The sequence below is a fragment of the Pagrus pagrus genome (genome assembly GCF_965226575.1).
Source record: "Pagrus pagrus genome assembly, chromosome: 19".
In the NCBI taxonomy this organism is placed as follows: Eukaryota; Metazoa; Chordata; class Actinopteri; order Spariformes; family Sparidae; genus Pagrus; species Pagrus pagrus.
The window spans coordinates 717,211-740,732 of record NC_140203.1 but is presented as its reverse complement, the minus strand read 5'-3'; the positions used below and the strand labels follow the sequence as shown (position 1 = coordinate 740,732).

General features: G+C 42.2%; 2 protein-coding genes across 2 annotated transcripts in view; one reads left to right on the top strand and one right to left on the bottom strand.

The window, feature by feature from the left end:
* Window positions 1-287: 287 nt before the first annotated feature.
* On the bottom strand, window positions 288-3,432 carry pbdc1 (polysaccharide biosynthesis domain containing 1). The gene is made up of 6 exons (XM_084382900.1): window positions 3,327-3,432; window positions 2,834-2,899; window positions 2,489-2,548; window positions 2,231-2,371; window positions 766-877; window positions 288-670 (listed from the first exon to the last, which is right to left on the bottom strand). The coding sequence occupies exons 1-6, from the start codon at window positions 3,354-3,356 to the stop codon at window positions 579-581; spliced, it is 501 nt and encodes a 166-aa protein (XP_084239026.1). The 5' UTR covers window positions 3,357-3,432; the 3' UTR covers window positions 288-578.
* Window positions 3,433-5,302: 1,870 nt separating this feature from the next.
* Window positions 5,303-23,522, top strand: part of dmtn (dematin actin binding protein) — a 44,886-nt gene continuing 26,666 nt past the window's right edge. The window contains exons 1-14 of the mRNA XM_084383797.1: window positions 5,303-5,566; window positions 9,482-9,625; window positions 9,755-9,835; window positions 9,948-10,091; window positions 10,391-10,435; window positions 13,591-13,699; window positions 14,422-14,466; window positions 14,667-14,795; window positions 15,541-15,638; window positions 15,727-15,829; window positions 16,315-16,364; window positions 16,880-16,925; window positions 17,472-17,479; window positions 17,815-17,880. Coding sequence (XP_084239923.1) covers window positions 9,539-9,625; window positions 9,755-9,835; window positions 9,948-10,091; window positions 10,391-10,435; window positions 13,591-13,699; window positions 14,422-14,466; window positions 14,667-14,795; window positions 15,541-15,638; window positions 15,727-15,829; window positions 16,315-16,364; window positions 16,880-16,925; window positions 17,472-17,479; window positions 17,815-17,880 — 1,011 coding nt within the window. The 5' untranslated portion in view covers window positions 5,303-5,566; window positions 9,482-9,538. The remainder of the gene's footprint in view (window positions 5,567-9,481; window positions 9,626-9,754; window positions 9,836-9,947; window positions 10,092-10,390; window positions 10,436-13,590; window positions 13,700-14,421; window positions 14,467-14,666; window positions 14,796-15,540; window positions 15,639-15,726; window positions 15,830-16,314; window positions 16,365-16,879; window positions 16,926-17,471; window positions 17,480-17,814; window positions 17,881-23,522) is intronic.

The window sequence follows — 23,522 nt, the reverse complement described above, 5'->3', positions numbered from 1 at the left end:
CCTGCACCTCAGCAGTAGTTTAGATACACTGATGGATGGTTCTTCAGTTTATCAACCTTAAATTAAAAAAACACGTCAGCAAACTTTATTTATAAAAAAATTACAGACGATGAAGCGACACCTTATTTCAACACCACAAAGATTATCGTCATAACAATGTGACGACTTATAACGAGATGTGACAGAAGTTTTAAAAACAGTAATTTGGTTTCTAAGAATAAAATGAAAATGTCAATAAAACAAACTTAACTGACTGACTGATGATTAAAAACCACTCTGCAGTTAAATGTCGTTAACTTTTTATTTGTCGTTTCCTCGGTTACAGGCAAACAAATGAAACCCGGCTGTTCTTACAAAACAAACAACCTTTATGATCGGCACAATGAAACTTTACAGTAAATACAAAATGTGTTGAAGTGATGCTGACGAACGGAAACTGAAAATAACTCATGATGTTTTCAGAAAACACGACTCAGAAATACAAAGCTGCGTCCTCGTCACTGATTCCTGGAGGGACGTCCTGGTCGGATGGGACCAGTACTGGATCAGTACCGGTTCTTTGCTGGTGTATTTGGAGGCTAACTCTTTGAACTTTTGGACATGAACACTGTGTTGTTGAAACCTTCTCTGTTTCGAGCGATTTCAACCGCAAAGAACTGAACTCTGGTGGCTGCAGACAAGAAACAAAGAAACCGTTTAGTTTTCTGATTAATATTATTTTTATTATTATTATGAATTGTTTTCCACGGTGAGAAGTTAACGTACCAAAGATGGTGTTCTCCTCTGTGTAATCCTTCTCACAGTCCAGACGCAGCAGAGTGCCGTAGTTAAAATCTTCGATGAGGCCTTCAAACTCGTTACAAAAAGGACGCCACGTCTGCAACAAACACAAACACATGAACTCACGTTTGTTTCACATTAACGTCCATCAGCTCCGTTAGAAGAGCAACATGTTCAGTTTCTCTGGAGAGACTTTCATCGTTTATCCTGAAACTGAAGGTAATATTTTAGAAATGATTCATGCTGATCCTGATGATATAAAGTCAGGCTCAGTCATCGTCTCCTCCTGATGATATACAGTCAGGCTCAGTCATCATCTCCTCCTGATGATATAAAGTCAGGCTCAGTCATCGTCTCCTCCTGATGATATAAAGTCAGGCTCAGTCATCTCCTCCTGATGATATAAAGTCAGGCTCAGCCATCGTCTCCTCCTGATGATATAAAGTCAGGCTCAGTCATCATCTCCTCCTGATGATATAAAGTCAGGCTCAGTCATCATCTCCTCCTGATGATATAAAGTCAGGCTCAGTCATCGTCTCCTCCTGATGATATAAAGTCAGGCTCAGTCATCTCCTCCTGATGATATAAAGTCAGGCTCAGTCATCATCTCCTCCTGATGATATAAAGTCAGGCTCAGCCATCGTCTCCTCCTGATGATATAAAGTCAGGCTCAGTCATCGTCTCCTCCTGATGATATAAAGTCAGGCTCAGCCATCATCTCCTCCTGATGATATAAAGTCAGGCTCAGTCATCGTCTCCTCCTGATGATATAAAGTCAGGCTCAGCCATCGTCTCCTCCTGATGATATAAAGTCAGGCTCAGTCATCGTCTCCTCCTGATGATATAAAGTCAGGCTCAGTCATCGTCTCCTCCTGATGATATAAAGTCAGGCTCAGCCATCATCTCCTCCTGATGATATAAAGTCAGGCTCAGCCATCGTCTCCTCCTGATGATATAAAGTCAGGCTCAGTCATCGTCTCCTCCTGATGATATAAAGTCAGGTGAAGTCTCGTAGTCCACAGAACATTTCTGGAGCTTCACAGTAAAACAGAGTTGCAGCGTTCTGCTGAACACCTGAAGCAGCTGGAGATGATTCAAACATCAGATGTCTCCATGCAGCTCGTCTGCTGTGATCACAGAGATCACACTGATCTGAGGAGATGATATTTAACCCTCAACATGCGGTCGAGCTCGTTCACTCACTTCAGACTGTTAGCTCAGCAGCTCCAGTGAAGACTTCATCTTAATAAAGGGTTAAATCTGGTCTCCTCAGGTCAGGTCGTGATCTCTGTGATCACAGCAGACGAGCTGTGTGGAGACATCTGATGTTTTAAATCATCTCCAGCTGCTTCAGTTGTTTAGCAGATCGGCTGAACTTGTAGTTTTGGGTGAATTGTTCCTTTAAGAACAGTTCAACACTTCTTGTGTCGTCTCCTGCCGGCACACTGACCTCTTTGGCCTCGTCAGATTTCAGGTCCTCAGCTTTCAGCAGCTTTATGTTGAGATCTTTGAACGTTTCTCTGAACGACGAGTAGATTTTATCGTCCAGTTTCGTCAACTTCAGGAACTTGGGGTCGACGGATGAAATGAGCTGAAGACAGAAGAGGTTGACATCATTAATCAGCGATATCTCAACGTGTAGAAAGACGTGTATTAGTACTTTTACTGCAGACAAAGAAAAGAGCGTTGAGCTGATGGAGGCTCTTACATTGAAGTAAACCTCTGCGTGGTTGTAGGCCTTCATCGCCCACATCACTTCAAGACGGGGCTGAAAGACAGAGGGTTGCACAAAGGTCAAAAGGTTAATCTGAGCCCAGTGCATGCTGGGATTTCTCTCTCCTTCTTCATACCATTCCAGCCCGACTTGTTTCCAACCTGTCAGTCTTCTTTAAACAAAGGGAGACGTAACAACGACCCAAACTAACCTGTCAGGGTCTCAATTCATGACTCAACACACACAGTGAACCCAGCTGCCTCCAGTCTGACGCCATGTTTGACATTTTATAAGACAGAGATGAAACCATGATGGACTGAAGGTGTACTGTTCACTTACATCATTTCCATAAGCATCTGCAGGAAGAGACAGAGCATGTGCAGCTGCTGACGCTCCATCCGGCCCCTGTGGACCCAAACACACACACACACACACACACACACACACACACACACAGGAAGTACAGTCTCAGTGTTACACAGAAATACAGCCTGTCATCATGTTAACACACGAGTTATTACAGTATCAGCCACATGCAGAAGGTAAACAGGAGCTGACATCACCGCTCACACTCAGTGACAGTCCTGACATCCTCACATGATGTGAGACACTTGAACGCATCTCTATCTGTCTGCAGTGTTTATCCACTCACACGTGTTTTCTTCTGTCAGCTAGCATTAGCAAAGTTAGCTAACTCCCCGGCTCCCGTAAACGGCTCATCTGTAGTTTCATTAATGTCTCGGACTCGTTACAGACTCTTTGATCAGACCGCTCACAGTTACAACGAGGAAAGAGGCTGAAGACAAACACACGAGTTCAGTTTGAGTCCTACCAGAGAGGCCAGTCCATTATCCGACGCCATTTCTCTCAGCCAAAGATCGTCTACAGGTAGAGATGAACGACTTGGCTTTGACTGCACGCATGCGCTCTGTCGTCCTATGTCGTCTGCCAAAGACGAAAGTAATAAAGTATAGTTATCTTTACATTAAACAACTACAACAAAATACTTTAACTCCGTATATTTTATGTTTTGTTCCAACGTGCATCATTTGGTCTGCTAGCATAGCGGCTGGCTAACTTTAATATGAGCTAGCCTACGAAACTTAGCCCGTTTTTAAAATCACAGTGTCGAGCTAACGTTCGTGAAAGTGTTGTTTTTAATGACGTTAAAGCGTCAAACGGACCTTTTAGATTTATTAGATGTACACACTTTGAAATGTTATCGATGCAAATGTAAAATAAATTGTTTCGAAGTTAGGACGTGACGTTTTGTACCCGGAAGTAAAGAAGTGATTGGTTTCTAGAGAAAACGGAACACGAATATAAACATTAATAATAAAGAAAGCTGAACATTTAATAAACACAACAACATGTGAAATATGAATCAATACTATCGGAGAAATGTGAATTAGCCGTATGCATGTCTTAAATCATGCTAGGTTTGAAAAATCGTATGAAGCTCTTAAAATAAATCACAACAGCGTCACTCTCGATTTTTTATGAACTTTAATTTTCACTCGTTTGTAATTTTCTCCTCACGAACATCTGGAGACATTGTGAGTGATTATTCTGCCAGTTAATCAGTTTAAAACCACTTTAGGCAGAAGTGCGTCGGAGTGAACCATCTTGTTTTTTTTCTTACTCTCTGTGCTCATCTTTGGCACCGTGGTGACGTCAGGATTTAAAGGGCCAGCGCCATTTAAAAAAACAAGTTTCTATTATTTCTGTTTGGTGAAGTTTCATGTTCATAAACACAAATATAGGAATAAAAATCATTGTTTCACAAAGGTCAACAAAGGTTTACACACAAAATCTGATGTTTTTATAAAATCTGATGTTTTGTGTTTAATAAAACTACTTAGTGGTTTATTATTCTGCCACCTCGTAGTCGAAATTATACATTTATCTCATAATTTAATGACATAATATTAAATAATAAAAATAGTAAATGATGACTTTATAGCTCATAAGATCATAATATCTACTTCTTTAATCTTATAATTTCCAATTTAGTTGGAAACATCAAAATGATTTTTAAAAAAAACTAAAGTGATCAACAGAATGTGAAGAAATAAACATGTTGAGCTAAGCAGCTAGCAGCTAGCAGCTAGCAGCAGCCCGTCCAGGTCCGTCGTTGTGCCGGTGCTGTAAACACCAACAGTCCTCTGGTGGAATCAGGATAACTGCTGCTCAGCAGTTAGCAGCAGTGAGCAGCAGTGAGCAGCAGCTATAGCAGCAGTTAGCAGCAGTGAGCAGCAGTGAACAGCAGTTAGCAGCAGTGAGCAGCAGTGAGCAGCAGCTATAGCAGCAGTTAGCAGCAGTGAGCAGCAGTGAACAGCAGTGAGCAGCAGTTAGCAGCAGAGAGCAGCAGTGAGCAGCAGTTTGCAGCAGTGAGCAGCAGTTAGCAGCAGCTAGCAGCAGTTAGCGGTTGACCTGCTGCCTGTTTGTTCTGAGCATGAACTCACAGCTCACCTTCCTCATGTTTCTGCAGGCGTCACATTAATGTTGCATAAAATCAAAGTTTGGCTTCAAGTATAGTAACAAAGTAAAGTACTCAGTTACTTTGGTAATATTACTGAGCTCTGTGTGTGTGTGTGTGTGTGTGTGTGTGTGTGTGTGTGTGTGTGTGTGTGTGTGTGTGTGTGTGCGCGCGTGCTGTAGCTGCAGGAGCTTCATCATGTTTCTTGAACATGAAGTGAAGTCAGAACACAGAGCTGATTGTTCAGTGGACCGACCCGACCCGACCCGCCGGAGCAACAGGAAGACTCCTCCTCCTCCTCCTCCTCCTCCCCCCCGGGTCACAGCAGCTCCCTGCCCGCCTTTAAACGCAGGCTTCATCACACCTCCTCCTCTTCCCCCTCCCTCTCTTCCTCCTCCTCCCTTCAGTCTTCCTCCTCCTCCCTTCTCTTCCTCTTCCTCCTCTTCCTCCTCCCTCCTCCTCTTCCTCCTCCCCCCTCCTCCTCCCCTCCCTCCGTCCTCCTCGGCTCTGACGGCGGAGCAGCGTCACGGTCGCTCCCCTGGATGCTCCTCTGATCTCCGGCTGCACATTTGGATTACTCCGCGCTGTTTGAGGTAAGAGCCGCTTCTGTTCTGTTCGTTAGTGTTAACGGGACGTAGAGCAGCAGATCCGGGTCTGTGCCGGGTCTGACCCGGTTACACCGCCTGTGTTTTTATCGCGCTGCTGCAGACGCACTTGTCTCCTGTCCGCCCCTCTTCATCCTCCTCCTCCTCCTCACAGGCTGAAGGCCACATGATGCTGTTTAACGTCGAGCGATCTTCTCTGATCATCTGTGATCTGATCTGATCTGATCATCAATGATCTGCTCTGTGGTTGATGATCACATCTTCATGTAGCGGCCTGTTCAGGTTCATGTGTCTCAGGTGCTGCTGATGCTTCAGGCCTGCACTGATCCTCAGGATCAATATCTAGTCTGCACATAACATCAACCTCATCTTCAGATTGTCTTTGATTATTGTTTGAGCCAGAAGATGTAAGAAAACAGTGACAGATGTCCAGAATATGTTCTGTTTGACCCACGGTCCAAAACACGAAGATCTTCAGCTCAGTGATAATAAAAACAGATAAAAGCAGCGAATCGTCACGTTTAAAAGGTGAAACCAGGAAATGTTTCATGTGTTTCAGTCTGCAGCTGAAGATTAACACGGTTCGGATGATTAAAGCATAAAAAGAGTCAGAAAATAGTGAAAAATGTCCAAAATGTGATGAAATAACATCTTCTGTTCGTCTAAAACACAAAGATCTTCAGCTCAGTGATGAACTCAGATATTCAGAAGCAGGAAGTGTTTGATGTTTCAGTCTGCAGCTGAAGGTTATTACAGTTTAATGAATTTCCTTTAATAACACAGAATAAATGTCCTTTAACTACATTTTCTGTTTGATGACGGTGCAAATGTTCAGTTTACAGCTGTGAAACATCAGTAAAGTATTAATCTTCATGTTTAAATGTGTTTATTTATTCAGTTCGTTCTTATTAAAGACAAAGAAAACCAGGTCAGAAGCTCAACGTGGTATTTTACACATTATTGCTTTAAGAAATGACTTGAATCAATAATTAAAGCTAAATAACATCCTAATATATCTGTCGAATAATGTAGTCCAGTAATAATAAGAAGTATTTCTGTAAATGAAATGTGACGTGAAAAGTCAGTAAAGATTTTATACAGAATTAATATTCTGATTAGAAAATGATTAAAACATTTACACATTAAAACATTTTACTGAGAAACAATGTGCGAATTGTTTCAGCTGCAAGTTTATATTGTGATTTATTTGAGTTTTAGATTTTGGGTCGGACAAAATAAGACGTGAGAAACACAACAGGAGCGTTTTCAAACTAATAACGAAGCGATCAACAGATTCATTGATAACGAAAGTGACCTCACGCCCTCAACACACCCGACACACACTGTTGTTGCAGCAGTGCAGAGAGCGAAGCTCCTGCATGATTGTAGTGCATTAACCTGATCACGTGCTCACAAAGTGTGTGTGTGCGTGTGTGTGTGTGTGTGTGTGTGCGTGTGTGCGTGTGTGTGCGTGTGTGTGTGTGTGTGCGTGTGTGTGTGTGTGTGTGTGTGCGTGTGTGTGTGTGGTGGGACTGATGGGCGTCGATGGCAGTCTGGCAGTTAGAAGCTCTGAGTGATAAGACGATCGGACCTGAAGCACTCAGCTGCTGCCGGTCAGCTGACCTCAGATCCGGTCCTCAGAGACTCGAGCGAAGCACATTTCACTCACTCATGTTTTATTTTGTACTTTATTTGTATTTTTTATACCACGTTATACTTCCAGTTACAATCAAGAGGGAAATATCCATATTTTACTTTTACTCAGTCACACTTGTCTCACAGATACAGTGACTGTACCAACTGAGTTTCACATGAGTGAAGTTTATTTTCAGTTTACATCAGATTCATCTTAACAGCGCTAATGTTTGAGTGGACGGAGAGCCAGAGAGTCCAAAATGAGGAAGCTATTGTAGCTTAGTAGCATTGTGTCACCATCCAGGTTTACTGAAGCTTCTCCACAACAGAGACACGGTTGAGACACAGCCAGGAGACAGGAGGACATCATGCCAACAGAGCTGTTTACACACTGTGGACACGTCCTGTTAGCAACTAGGCTAGCTGGACATGCTAGCAAGATTTGAATGAAGTATGAATGCTCATGAGGTGTCTCATTAGCTACATTAGTTCAACAACTAGCCTGGTTAGCAGCGTAATACACAGAGTGAGGGACAGTCCAGTGAAAGTGAAGCTGGTGAGCCTAGCTTAGCATAAAGACTGGAACCAGGGGGGAACAGCTAGCATGGCTCTTTGCAAAGGCAACAAAACACATCAGCACCGCTGAGACTCACTGATTCGATCTCATTTGTTTAATCTGTAGAAAAACCGAAAGGAGAAAATGACACGTCGTGGTTTGATGATGCAGCCGCGAGCGTCTGTTAACAGATTAAACAAACAAGATATCTCGAGTTAATAAGTGAACTTTAGAGGAACTGGTAGGTGGATTTTGTTAGCTGTGTCCTTCCTGTTTCCAGTCTTTATGCTAAGCTAAGCTAAGCTAAGCAGCTTCTGGCTGTAGCGTCATATTGAGCATGCAGTGGAGTCGACCCGAACTCAAGAAGAAGACTATTTTCCCAAATGTTGAACTTTTCCTCTGAGAGTATTTTATAGAGCAGTATTTGTACTTCAGTAAAGTCTCTGAATACTTCCTCTGTCACTGGACAGGAAGATGATTTAGAGGACAACATCTGTCCAGGTTACACTGATGAGGTCGAGTTCAGCTTGGACAACCAGCAGGAAGGTCCTCGATCCTCCCTCGAGCAGGAGTCAGTTTTTGGAGGTTAGCGGTGTGGACGACGGAGGGAAGGTGGATGTCCCCGGCTGTGCTCAGCTGATTCTCTGGAGGGAGGAGTGTTACCACAGCAATAACTGTTGAGGACCGGCTGGGCGTTGGCCTGGCTGGGCGAGCTGATAAACAGCCGGGGAGGAGGGGGGGAGGGGAGGAAGGGCAGGATGGAGATGGAGGAGGAAGAGGAGGGAGGCAGATGAAAGACAAGACACAACATGAGGAGGGGGTTCACAGGAAGTCTTTCAGGGCGGATATCCTCCACCAGCAGGGACGTTAGCAGACGTTAGCTCTCATGCTGTTTAGGTACGAGGTGCTGCCCTCCACCTCCACCTCCACCTCCACCCCCACGTCCCCTGAGGAGGCTCTGGTAACAGCCCCGTCTAAATCTGATTCACAGTGTTGTTTTACACTCAGTCTCCTTGTCCCCATCAGTCCAGCCTCCCCCGAGGGACGAGCTGCGTCTGTGTGTCTGAAAGGTTTGATTTGTTCTGAAAGCAGCTCAGAAGGTGGAGAGATGATCCGTTAGCTCCCAACGACCCGACTGTGATTTCAGTCCCACAAAATTAACACAAACATGGTGCGTACGCCAAGAAAACTGTCTCGTTTCCAGGTTTACTTCCTGGTTGTGCCCACTGGGCCCTATCTGACTTATTGCTGGCTGGTGGAGCCGCGGCGCCGAGGCCTCGTCAATGCACCGTCCAGCTCAACCATGACGTCACCGCGCCTTTTAAAAGCACATAGAACAACGTGATATTTCATTTATTGTTATATACAATCAATGGATGTGACCAGGGGCTCATGGTAGCTACTGATTAATATTTCTGTCCTCCGACATCGTTGGTGTCTTGAAATCAAGGATCTTTGGAAATGTACAGTAATTTCATGTGTCACCGTCTTCGGCTGCTGTTCAGTGAATATTATTCTCACCCTGCTGCTCTAAGTGTTAACTAGAGCAACACTTTGAATTAATCCGCTGCTGAAAATAGTTCCCAACAACAGCACGGTTTCCTCCTGTTTGTTCGTCTGAAACATGAAACTTTACATTTGTTGTGCGACCTCGTCTTTTAAAAGGTCCGCTGCAGCAGAAATGAAAAGTCATTAGTTTGTTTTCTCCTCAGATTGAAGATTCAGATGAGTCATCGTGATTCATAAGACGTCAGCTGTGTAACAGCTTAATGCACCTGCTGACTGACGCTGTCTTTGTTTGTGTCCAGCTGGTTGAAACCAAACAGGAGGAAGGTTTCTGTCCAGTCATGCAGAAGGTAACCCATCATCCTGTTTCACACACCGAGATAATGACTGAGATCCAAGAACATGACCACCACAATGTTTCTGCAGTCTTGATGTGAAGATAATAACCTGGACTGATTTTCCTCCTGACGGCGTCACAGGTGGAGGGACAGGTAACCCCGGTCAACCTGCCTTCTTCCAGGGCTCTGAGCACCCCGGGGTCTCCGGCCACCGGCATCACGGTAAACACACTCCTAACATAGACATATACCCAGCCTGTACACCTGTAGCTCACCTGTTACCTGTGTGTGTGTGTGTGTGTGTGTGTGTGTGTGTGTGTGTGTGTGTGCTCAGGCCAAAGTGAACGACCAGGTGGTGGGCTACAGAGACCTGGCAGCTCTGCCCAGAGATAAAGCCATCCTGCAGGTGGAGAGACCCGACCTGATGACCTACCAACCACACCTGAGCTTCTCTCCACTCGACCCGCCCCGCAGAGAGGTGCCGTTACACACCTGGTCGTTTCATTCAGTCTGTGAAAACTCAAGACCAAGTTTGTTTTCTTGTTTTCACTCGTGTTGTTTTTATTTTGCTGAGAGAAATCAGTCTTTGCATCAGTTACACATCCTGTCGTCCAGCTGACAACTGACTAAACCTCTCAGCCTCTCAGCGTCTCTGTGTTTGTGTGTGTTTGTGTGTCTCTGTGTCTTTGTGTTGTTGTGTGTTTGTGTGTTTGTGTTTGTGTATCACAGAGTGGTGTTATGAGTGTTAATGAGTCTTTGTGTGTTTGTGACCTGCAGAGATCTCTGTCTCCTCCCGCCTCGTCTCCTCCCAGGTCTCCTGAGGTAAGAGCTGCTTCAAACCAACTCAGTTGTTTTGGACAGAAAGTTAATTAATTTTGTTCGTCTGCTTGAACTCAACTGTTCCTTCATATAATTATAATAATAACTGAAATCTGAATATAATAAGATTTCAAAATCTGTTGTGTTTCACTGCCTGAAAAAAGAAAAAAAGTAATTCGACCCTGTGGTGAGAAACTGACTCATAACTAAAATTCACCAGATTTTTTTTTTTTTATTAAAAAAAAGTAATTTTTTCACAAGACTTTTTTTTTCTAATGAAAAAACAATGTTCACTTGGTTTTACATAAAATATGAAAAATAAAAATGGAAAAACAAAATGTTATGGAAATCATCAGATGTTGGAGGAGCTGCGCTCGGTGTCGATATTAAAGGCTCAGTCGACGTTAATGAAACATCGATTCACTACAATGATTTTAATATAAAACTGTAAACTTGTGTTTTGGCCGTTCGTTCTCGTGACAGCGGCTCTTTGGAGGCCTGAATCCTTTGAAACCAGGTTTCAGAGTGTCATCGAGAACACCCGGACGCTGTCGTGCAAACTGGTGAAAACCAGGAAATACGAGGACAACAAGGACTGTGTTGGGCCGTCGAGCTGTGTTGGGCCGTCGAGCTGTGTTGGACCGTCGAGCTGTGTTGGACTGGGCTCAGTTTGCTTACGCTCCTCCAGCAGTGGAGATCTGCTGCACCTTGACTGTGATGTGACAGTTGAGCACTTGAAGGTGCACTGCCACCTGCAGGCCTGGCGTGCACACTACAGCGTCTTCGATGTGTTTTCTGATCTCTGTTCACGAGTTGTTGAATGAACTCAGAAACGTTTTGGAGCACAAAGGAAAACGTTTTCTGCTTTTAACAAAGCTGTTGTCATGGAAATAGGGACTTAGTTTTATGAGATTATACACTAATAAAAACATAATTCTGAATATTTTTTCCATTTGTGCCGGTCGATCCTCCTGAATCCGTCACACTGGACCTTTCATACTGTTTCACTCAGCCGATGAACCCTCTGTGACCCATTTCAAGTCTTCCATGAGTCAGTGGTGGGTCGTGACTTTCTGTAGAAACTCTGATGGTATTCTGGTCCAGTTGTTGAGTCTCAGTCGGTTCTTTGTGTTTGAATGTGACATTAATTCCTCTGCTGCCTGCAGACACTGAGAACACAGAGCGCCTCTGTGGAGCTGCTGCAGCCGCGGCCCAGCAGGTGGTTCAGTTCTGTTCTGGAGTCTGTTCTGGAGTCTGTTCTGGTGTCTGTTCTGGAGTCTGTTCTGGTGTTCTGGAGTCTGTTCTGGTGTCTGTTCTTGTGTTCTGGAGTCTGTTCTGGAGTCTGTTCTTGTGTTCTGGAGTCTGTTCTGGTGTCTGTTCTTGTGTTCTGGACTCTGTTCTGGAGTCTGTTCTGGTGTCTGTTCTGGAGTCTGTTCTGGTGTTCTGGAGTCTGTTCTGGTGTTCTGGAGTCTGTTCTGGTGTCTGTTCTGGAGTCTGTTCTTGTGTTCTGGAGTCTGTTCTGGTGTCTGTTCTTGTGTTCTGGTGTCTGTTCTGGTGTTCTGGAGTCTGTTCTGGTGTCTGTTCTTGTGTTCTGGAGTCTGTTCTGGTGTCTGTTCTGGTGTCTGTTCTGGAGTCTGTTCTGGTTTCTGTTCTGGTGTCTGTTCTGGAGTCTGTTCTTGTGTTCTGGTGTCTGTTCTGGAGTCTGTTCTGGAGTCTGTTCTGGTTTCTGTTCTGGTGTCTGTTCTGGAGTCTGTTCTTGTGTTCTGGTGTCTGTTCTGGAGTCTGTTCTGGAGTCTGTTCTGGTTCTGGAGTCTGTTCTGGAGTCTGTTCTGGTTCTGGAGTCTGTTCTGGTGTCTGTTCTGGTGTCTGTTCTGGTTCTGGAGTCTGTTCTGGTGTCTGTTCTGGTGTCTGTTCTTGTGTTCTGGTGTCTGTTCTGGAGTCTGTTCTGGTTCTGGAGTCTGTTCTGGAGTCTGTTCTGGTTCTGGTGTCTGTTCTGGAGTCTGTTCTGGTTCTGGAGTCTGTTCTGGTGTCTGTTCTTGTGTTCTGGTGTCTGTTCTGGAGTCTGTTCTGGTTCTGGAGTCTGTTCTGGAGTCTGTTCTGGTTCTGGAGTCTGTTCTGGAGTCTGTTCTGGTTCTGGTGTCTGTTCTGGAGTCTGTTCTGGTTCTGGTGTCTGTTCTGGAGTCTGTTCTGGTTCTGGAGTCTGTTCTGGAGTCTGTGATGTTTAATGTTTGAAGACGAGAGAAGAAGCTTCATCTCTTCGCAGCAGCGTCTCAGACGGGTTTAACTGACGGACTTTTACAGGCGTCAGGAGAGTTTCATCAGTCGGCTGTGAATGTTTGTAGGCGGCACCTTTAAAAACATCATCAGAAAACTACAAAGGCCTTTACACAGTTTGTCTGTGATGGTTATTGATCGATTATAGATAAATGTTCTTTGTAAATTCAGAAAAATCACCTAAATGAAAAAAAGTGTAGAATTTGGTGAAGATGTCCACGACTAAGCAGTGATGGAAAGTAACTAAGTACATTTACTCAAGAACTGTAGTTGAGCACAATTTTGAGATATCAATACTTGAGTATGTTTTTTAAACTTCCACTCCACTTAACTTTGGAGGCAAATATTGTACTTTGTACTCCACTACATTTATTATACTTTAGTTACATGTTTTCACAGATTACTTGCTGCATCAGAGTCAAAGTATTTAAAATATAATTAGTTTTCTCATCAATCAGACAAAAGAACACTGATTCTGTAAATAAAGTTAAAATATGAATCATTTACTTTTACTTACTATATTTTACTACGATATTTTTTCCCTGTGTGAATTTTTCTTCATGAAAAAAAGCAAATTTCAGTCGTTTTACACGTCAAATATGAAAAATAAAAATGTTCAACTGGAAAAATAAACAACCTCCATGTTTTCTTTTCACACAGGAAAAAAAATAATGAAAACAAATTTCTACTAAAAACAATTTTTATTTCAATAAAAAAGATTCACAAAATGTTTTTTTCCTGGTGTAAATTTTACTTAATAAAAAAAACAAATTTCACTCAGTTTTAAACATCAATTTCAATCAAAAAATTTCAACTGGAATAAACATTTTCAGTGTTTACGAGTCGGTCGGAGTCGAAACTGTTTGTTTGTGTTTGTTTTCCAGGTGAAGCCGCGCAGAGCAGAGAGCGAGAGCGGCTCCCCCGGAGGATCCACGCTGCAACTGCAGGCTACACGCAAGATCAGCACGAGCCAGCAGCACTTCCACAGACCAGGTAACACACACACACACACACACACACACACAAAATTGCAAAATATTTATTTTAGAGTTTGGACAAAATGTCAATTTTAATTTTCAAGTTAAAAATTCAAATTGACATTCGCATTTATTGTGATTTATGTTACGACAGTATTATAGAGGCAGCTGGAATAGTTTTTGTGTTTAATTAAATTCATTAATTTAAAAAAACATTAAAACTCAAAGTAAAAGAACAAAATGAAAATATTTCCTCAATTTTGCTTTTTTTAAAATTCAGTTATTAATCCATCATTTAGAAACAGAATGAGGAAGTTTTTTATGATTAATGCATCATTATATTGCATATTTATCACATCCAATATTTATTTTAATGTATCATTTTATGAATTGATTATAAATAATACATCTATAATTGTATTATATTATTATTAGTATGTATTTGTTAATAAATCGTCTATGACTCAAAACAAACCAGACAACAACAACAAAAACACAATATACATTAAAATCACAATATTTTCATATGTAATTACAAATCACCTTCATAATAATAAATCTATAAAATGATAATGTATTACTGAAAATCATTTGGTCATTAATTTTGGTCATTTCTGCATTTCGAAACATGAAAACTAATCCAAACTTTTTTCATACATCTTGCTCACAAATGTAAAATGAAATGAAATGTGATTATATTATTATATTTTAATACCGTCGTCCTCTTTGTGTTTTCAGATAATGGAGCCAACATCTACAGGAAACCTCCCATCTACAAACAAGGTGAGCTGTTGTTCCTGTCCATGATGTTATTCATATATTTTCTCTTCTGCTCGCTGCGGCGTCACGTCGCTGCGGCGTCACGTCGCTGCGGCGTCACGTCGCTGCGGCGTCACGTCGCTGCGGCGTCACGTCGCTGCGGCGTCACGTCGCTGCGGCGTCACGTCGCTGCGGCGTCACGTCGCTGCTCTGTGTCTCTGCAGATGTTCAGAAACATGTGGAAGGAGTCATCCAGTCAGCAAAGTTTCCAGCAGCTCAGCCTCCAGATCCAAACCAGCCGTCCAAGATCGAGACCGAGTACTGGCCCTGCCCCCCCTCACTGGCTGCCATGGGTAACAAACACACACACACACACACACACACACACACACACACACACACACACACACGGCTGCTGCTCTGTCGTTATCTGCAGGTTAAAGTTAAATCCAGTCATCATCTCCTCACATGTTGATGGAAAGTCAGGTGAAGTTTTCGTCCACAAAACCAGTTCACATCATTTATTTTCTTTTTTATTAAACTTAGTGAATTTATTGTTTTCAGGTTGTGATCTCGTCTCTCCTGCAGACTGAGATCACAGCAGACGAGCTGCATGGAGACATCTGATGTTTAAATCATCTCCAGCTGCTTCAGTTGTTCAGCAGAACGCTGCAACTCTGTTTTACTGTGAAGCTCCAGAAATGTTCTGTGGACTACGAGACTTCACCTGACTTTATATCATCAGGAGGAGATGATGGCTGAGCCTGACTTTATATCATCAGGAGGAGATGATGGCTGAGCCTGACTTTATATCATCAGGAGGAGATGATGGCTGAGCCTGACTTTATATCATCATGGAGGGAGGAGACGATGACTGAGCCTGACTTTATATCATCAGGAGGAGATGATGACTGAACCTGATGACTGGGTTTTACTGTTTGGGTGAACTGTTCCTTTAAATGATACAACACACTGAATATTGTTCCAGTGGTATTTTTGAAATGCTCTCCTCAGCAGTTCTGGTTGGTATGACCTGATGACTTGTGAGCTAATAAGATGCTAAGTGACGCAGCTAACTCTGAGGCTGACCTCTCGCAGAGATCGAGTGGAGGAAGAAGAAGCTGCAGGAGGAAGAAGATGAGTTTGAAGACCTGACTGACGAAGCCAAGACGCTGCAGGAGCAAGAGCTGGAAAAGGTAATAATGATAAGTGTTTTAACCATGTGTGTCATCATCAGTGATAATAACCAGGAGTTGTGACTGACGCGGTCTTTGATGAATCCAGATCAAGTCCAACCTGGGTCGTCTCATCCTGAAGGAGGAGAAGGAGAAGGCTTCATACAGGAGGAAGACACAGTCACTGCCCGACAGAACACACATGCACACCAGTGAGACGTCTGTCTGTGTGTGTGTGTGTGTGTGTGTGTGTGTGTGTGTGTGTGTGTCTGTCTGTGTGTGTGTGTGTGTGTGTGTGTGTGTCTGTCTGTGTGCGTGTCTGTCTGTGTGTGTGTGTGTCTGTGTGCGTGTCTGTGTGTGTCTTTCTGTGTGCGTGTCTGTGTGTCTGTGTGCGTGTCTGTGTGTGTCTGTCTGTGTGCGTGTGTGTCTGTGTCTGTCTGTGTGCGTGTCTGTGTGTGTCTGTGTGCGTGTCTGTGTGTGTCTGTCTGTGTGCGTGTCTGTGTGTGTCTGTGTGTGTCTGTCTGTGTGCGTGTCTGTGTGCGTCTGTCTGTCTGTGTGTCTGTCTGTGTGTGTGTGTGTGTGTGTGTCTGTGTGTGTGTGTGTGTGTGTGTGTGTGTGTGTGTGTCTGTGTGTGTCTGTGTGTTCGTCCTCTTTAGTTTTTGAATTCCTCCTCATCGTTTCTTCTGTTTGTCAGCAGGTTTGTCTGCAAATGCATCAAAGTCTCCTTCACGCTCCGGCCTGACCAGAGTAAGTGTTGATGTCATCGTATTACAACATTATATATTAATATATACTGAAAAATATAATATAATATATAAAAGATACATTTTAATATATGGAAAGAGTCCAATTCATGCTTATATTCATTGTCCTCCATGAGTACAGTACAAAATATAATAAATTTGCATTACATACTATACCTCTTTATATGTATACATAAAACTATCTCTCAAAATATATTGTGCTTGTATTACTAGATAATATATGGAAATATATTTTATATTTATTTGTCAAAACATCATCACCAAATCTTTATTTAATCAGGTAAATCCCACTGAAAACACAAAAACACACATTTAAACACATTGTAAAATATCAATCATCATAATTGAATTAATACTGTGATAGTAGCTGCTAAGCTAAAAACGTTATCGCTCGTCTGTTTAAATAAAGTTTTTACAAATCAGAAAGAGAGACAACAAACTCCAAATGTAGATTTTAATGTCAAATGTTTGATTTGTTTGTGTTTTTACTTTTTGCAGATGCAGTCTGCAGAGTTCTCCACAGAAGGAGATAAAGGACAGTCAGGTACAAAGTCACAGGAAACACCAACAAATCCTGCAAACAGCTGCAGTCATGACTTTATGAGGCCAGAATCACTGCACCAGACTGTAAAGCACGAAACAATCCAACATGTTACACCACACAAAACCACAAAATTTGTTTTTTGTGAGCTGGTCTGTGAAGTTTTTATCTTTGGAGAGAACCAGGCTATCTGTTGCCTCTGCTTACAGTCATTATGCTAAGCTAAGCTAAGGATGTCCTTAAGTCACAGACATGAGATAGATCTCTTCATCTCACTCTGACAAAGAACGAGAACACTGGTGGTTGAATTACTCCTTCAACACCAGAGCTCAGAATTAAAACAGATTTTGACGATATTTGTGCCGTGAACTGAACCTCACTTCACAAAAAAAGTTCACTTAAAAATACAAACGCAGTCATCATCAATATCATTTTTTAAGGTGAACTGTTCCTTTAAAGCTGCAGCTCCAGTGTTACAGCTCTGTGATCATGTTTAATTCCATGTCGTGGACTTCACTCTCTGACCTTCCTGTTGTCGTGTCTTTGCAGCTGCTCAGGTAAGCATGTTGTCTGTTTGTGTGGCATGTGCATGGCGAGTGTTTAACCTGCCGGCTTTACTGTGACTGAAGAGCTGCAAGTCTGCACTAACTCCTCCTGCACGCAGCTCAAGTTTCTGCACAACCCCGGTCCCTCTGAACAAAGTGTGTGTGTGCCCTGAAAACACATGGACAGATGTTTGTGTGCTAAATCTGCATTTTTACCGCCTGCTTCTGACACACTGCTTTCTGTCTGACTTCTGCTTCTGACTTTTTCTTGGCTTCACTGTGATGGTTTTCATGTTTACCAGATTGTGCAGGAGTATCTTTCATACTATGTGTTTGTGTGTGTGTAGAACGGAGAGGCTCGGAGGGAGAGGATGGACCGAGGAAACTCACTGCCAAGTATCCTGGAGCAGAAGGTGAGAGCTGCTCCAGCTGCATCCACATCAGCTCAGATAATGTTTACACAAAGTTTAAACTTAAACTTGTCGACTAGTCTGAAAGTAAGAAAACTTTCAGAATGACACTGAGTAGAGCGCATACCTCCACAAAGGCCCAACAGTCACTTTTAATTCAATCAAGCCTAAACCAACATCAAACTGGAAAGTCCTGTATCACTTTAAGGATCCACAATACAGAAGCCTTGAGAAAAAAATTTTCGAAGTCTGATCTAAAATATTTTCTCTCCCTGTGTTTATGACTTGAGAACTGGTGGAAAAAAAGTTTTGACAGGATAATCTTTCTAGGTTCCCACATTTTTTTCCAACAGTGACTCAGGGGCGTATGCCACTTATTTAGTGGCATATGCCACTAAATTCATGTTTTTATTAAAATTACTGAAACAAACAGCAGTTGTTGCACATTTCTGATTAACATTTAAGGACTGTAGGTATTATCAGTAACTATTTCTTAAAATGTTGTCTTTTCCACCCAAAAGATTCTCCTCAAAATTCAGATTTTTTTCCCCTTAACATTTTCTCCCCTAAAATTCTGACTTTTTCTCAAACTTTTTCCCAAAACTCTTACTGCTTTTCCTTTTTCTCAAAATTCTATCTTTTCCCCCGAAAGTTTATCCTCTTTTTCCTTTTTCTCAAAAATCTGTCTTTTGGGGCACCGATTAACTCAGTTGGTAAAGCGGGCGTTCCATGTACAGAGCATGCAGCAGCCCGGGGTTCGGGCCCCGGCCTGCGGCCTTTTGCTGCATCTCAGATTAGCTCAGTTAGTAGAGCGGGCATCCCATGTACAGAGGCCCCAGGTTTGAATCGCGGCCTGGGGCTCTTTGCTGCGTGATGCTCCCCCTCTCTCTCATCCTGTTTCCTGTCATCTCTCAAGCTGTGCTGTCCATAAAGCCGTATAAATGCTGGAAAAAAAAAGAATCTTCTTTTCCACCCACAATTTGACTTTTTTCCCTTAACTTTTCTCAGAATTCTTTGCCAACAGTGACTCAGGGGCGTATGCCACTTATTTAGTGGCAAATGCCACAAAATTAATGTTTGTATTAAAATACTTTATGTTTGGGGGAGGTCTAAAGAATAGTTGACCCAAAAAAGGAACTTGCCACTTATTTGGTGGCATATGCCACTAAATTAGTGTTTGTATTAAAATGACTGAAACAAACAACAACTGATCATCATTTCTCTGCAACATTCAGGGACTGTAGGTACTTTCTGCTTGGGGGAGGTTTAAAGAATAGTTGACCCAAAAAAGGAAGAATCTGCCCCGAGTCCCCAAACTGATATGACAGAACTTTATTTAGACCCTTTTTACAGCAGCACTGAGATCGCAAGCAACTGATGGTGTGACAACAGTGACTCGGGGGCATTTGACACTTATTTAGTGGCATATGCCACTTATTTGGTGGCATATGCCACTAAATTAATGTTTGTATTAAAATGAATGAAACAAACGACAATTGTTCATCATTGCTCTGCAACATCTAGGGACTGTAGGTACTTTCTGTTTGAGGGAGGTTTAAAGAATAGTTGGCCCACAAAAGGAAGATTTTGCCCCGAGACCCCAAACTGATATGAAAGAACTTTATTTAGACCCTTTTTACAACAGCAGTGACATCGAAAGCGACTGATGGTGTGACAACAGTGACTCGGGGGCATTTGACACTTATTTAGTGACATATGCCACTTATTTGGTGGCATATGCCACTAAATTAATGTTTGTATTAAAATGACTGAAACAAATGATAATTGTTCAGCATTTCTCTGCAACATTCAGGGACTGTAGGTACTTTCTGTTTGAGGGAGGTTTAAAGAATAGTTGACCCAAAAAAGGAAGATTCTGCCCGAGACCCCAAACTGATATGCAGAACTTTATTTAGACCCTTTTTACAGCAGCAGTGAGATCGAGAGTGACTGATGGTGTGACAACAGTGACTCGGGGGCATTTGACACTTGTTTAGTGGCATATGCCACTTATTTGGCATATGCCACTTATTTGGTGGCATATGCCACTAAATTAATGTTTGTATTAAAATGACTGAAACAAATGATAATTGTTCAGCATTTCTCTGCAACATTCAGGGACTGTAGGTACTTTCTCTTTGGGGGAGGTTTAAAGAATAGTTGACCCAAAAAAGGAAGATTCTGCCCCAAGACCCCAAACTGATATGACAGAACTTTATTTAGACCCTTTTTACAGCAGCACTGAGATCGAGAGTGACTGATGGTGTGACAACAGTGACTCGGGGGCATTTGACACTTATTTAGTGGCATATGCCACTTATTTGGTGGCATATGCCACTAAATTAATGTTTGTATTAAAATGAATGAAACAAACGACAATTGTTCATCATTTCTCTGCAACATTCAGGGACTGTAGGTACTTTCTGTTTGAGGGAGGTTTAAAGAATAGTTGACCCACAAAAGGAAGATTTTGCCCCGAGACCCCAAACTGATATGAAAGAACTTTATTTAGACCCTCTTTACAGCAGCAGTGAGATCGAGAGTGACTGATGGTGTGACAACAGTGACTCGGGGGCATTTGACACTTATTTAGTGGCATATGCCACTTATTTGGTGGCATATGCCACTAAATTAATGTTTGTATTAAAATGACTGAAACAAATGATAATTGTTCAGCATTTCTCTGCAACATTCAGGGACTGTAGGTACTTTCTCTTTGAGGGAGGTTTAAAGAATAGTTGACCCAAAAAAGGAAGATTCTGCTCCGAGACCCCAAACTGATATGCAGAACTTTATTTAACCCTTTTTACAGTAGCACTGAGATCGAGAGTGACTGATGGTGTGACAACAGTGACTCGGGGGCATTTGACACTTATTTAGTGGCATATGCCACTTATTTGGCATATGCCACTTATTTGGTGGCATATGCCACTAAATTAATGTTTGTATTAAAATGAATGAAACAAACGACAATTGTTCAGCATTTCTCTGCAACATTCAGGGACTGTAGGTACTTTCTCTTTGAGGGAGGTTTAAAGAATAGTTGACCCAAAAAAGGAAGATTCTGCCCCGAGACCCCAAACTGATATGCAGAACTTTATTTAGACCCTTTTTACAGCAGCACTGAGATCGAGAGTGACTGATGGTGTGACAACAGTGACTCGGGGGCATTTGACGCTTATTTAGTGGCATATGCCACTAAATTAATGTTTGTGTTAAAATGACTGAAACAAATGATAATTGTTCAGCATTTCTCTGCAACATTCAGGAACTGTAGGTACTTTCTCTTTGAGGGAGGTTTAAAGAATAGTTGACCCAAAAAAGGAAGATTCTGCTCCGAGACCCCAAACTGATATGCAGAACTTTATTTAACCCTTTTTACAGCAGCACTGAGATCGAGAGTGACTGATGGTGTGACAACAGTGACTCGGGGGCATTTGACACTTATTTAGTGGCATATGCCACTTATTTGGTGGCATATGCCCCTAAATTAATGTTTGTATTAAAATGAATGAAACAAACGACAATTGTTCATCATTTCTCTGCAACATTCAGGGACTGTAGGTACTTTCTGTTTGAGGGAGGTTTAAAGAATAGTTGACCCACAAAAGGAAGATTTTGCCCCGAGACCCCAAACTGATATGAAAGAACTTTATTTAGACCCTCTTTACAGCAGCAGTGAGATCGAGAGTGACTGATGGTGTGACAACAGTGACTCGGGGGCATTTGACACTTATTTAGTGGCATATGCCACTTATTTGGCATATGCCACTTATTTGGTGGCATATGCCACTAAATTAATGTTTGTATTAAAATGAATGAAACAAACGACAATTGTTCATCATTTCTCTGCAACATTCAGGGACTGTAGGTACTTTCTGTTTGAGGGAGGTTTAAAGAATAGTTGACCCACAAAAGGAAGATTTTGCCCCGAGACCCCAAACTGATATGAAAGAACTTTATTTAGACCCTCTTTACAGCAGCAGTGAGATCGAGAGTGACTGATGGTGTGACAACAGTGACTCGGGGGCATTTGACACTTATTTAGTGGCATATGCCACTTATTTGGCATATGCCACTTATTTGGTGGCATATGCCACTAAATTAATGTTTGTATTAAAATGAATGAAACAAACGACAATTGTTCATCATTTCTCTGCAACATTCAGGGACTGTAGGTACTTTCTGTTTGAGGGAGGTTTAAAGAATAGTTGTCCCACAAAAGGAAGATTCCGCCCCGAGACCCCAAACTGATATGCAGAACTTTATTTAGACCCTTTTTACAGCAGCAGTGAGATCGAGAGTGACTGATGGTGTGTCAACAGTGACTCAGGGGCATTTGACACTTATTTAGTGGCATATGCCACTTATTTGGTGGCATATGCCACTAAATTAATGTTTGTATTAAAATGACTGAAACAAATGATAATTGTTCAGCATTTCTCTGCAACATTCAGGGACTGTAGGTACTTTCTCTTTGAGGGAGGTTTAAAGAATAGTTGACCCAAAAAAGGAAGATTCTGCCCCGAGACCCCAAACTGATATGCAGAACTTTATTTAGACCCTTTTTACAGCAGCACTGAGATCGAGAGTGACTGATGGTGTGACAACAGTGACTCGGGGGCATTTGACACTTATTTAGTGGCATATGCCACTTATTTGGTGGCATATGCCACTAAATTAATGTTTGTATTAAAATGACTGAAACAAATGATAATTGTTCAGCATTTCTCTGCAACATTCAGGGACTGTAGGTACTTTCTCTTTGAGGGAGGTTTAAAGAATAGTTGACCCAAAAAAGGAAGATTCTGCCCAGAGACCCCAAACTGATATGAAAGAACTGTATTTAGACCCTTTTTACAGCAGCACTGAGATCGAGAGTGACTGATGGTGTGACAACAGTGACTCGGGGGCATTTGACACTTATTTAGTGGCATATGCCACTTATTTGGTGGCATATGCCACTAAATTAATGTTTGTATTAAAATGAATGAAACAAACGACAATTGTTCATCATTTCTCTGCAACATTCAGGGACTGTAGGTACTTTCTGTTTGAGGGAGGTTTAAAGAATAGTTGACCCACAAAAGGAAGATTTTGCCCCGAGACCCCAAACTGATATGAAAGAACTTTATTTAGACCCTCTTTACAGCAGCAGTGAGATCGAGAGTGACTGATGGTGTGACAACAGTGACTCGGGGGCATTTGACACTTATTTAGTGGCATATGCCACTTATTTGGCATATGCCACTTATTTGGTGGCATATGCCACTAAATTAATGTTTGTATTAAAATGACTGAAACAAATGATAATTGTTCAGCATTTCTCTGCAACATTCAGGGACTGTAGGTACTTTCCCTTTGGGAGGGGTTTAAAGAATAGTTGACCCAAAAAAGGAAGATTCTGCCCCGAGACCCCAAACTGGTATGAAAGAACTGTATTTAGACCCTTTTTACAGCAGCACTGAGATCGAGAGTGACTGATGGTGTGACAACAGTGACTCGGGGGCATATGCCACTTATTTGGCATATGCCACTTATTTGGTGGCATATGCCACTAAATTAATGTTTGTATTAAAATGAATGAAACAAACGACAATTGTTCATCATTTCTCTGCAACATTCAGGGACTGAAGGTACTTTCT

Coding starts and splice junctions, on each gene's coding strand:
- pbdc1 (XM_084382900.1), bottom strand. CDS start 3,356: ATGGCGTCGGATAATGGACTGGCCTCTCTG. Junction 2,549..2,833: donor CAGATGCTTATGGAAATGAT/GTAAGTGAACAG, acceptor TCTGTCTTTCAG/CCCCGTCTTGAAGTGATGTG. Junction 671..765: donor AGAGGAGAACACCATCTTTG/GTACGTTAACTT, acceptor TCTTGTCTGCAG/CCACCAGAGTTCAGTTCTTT.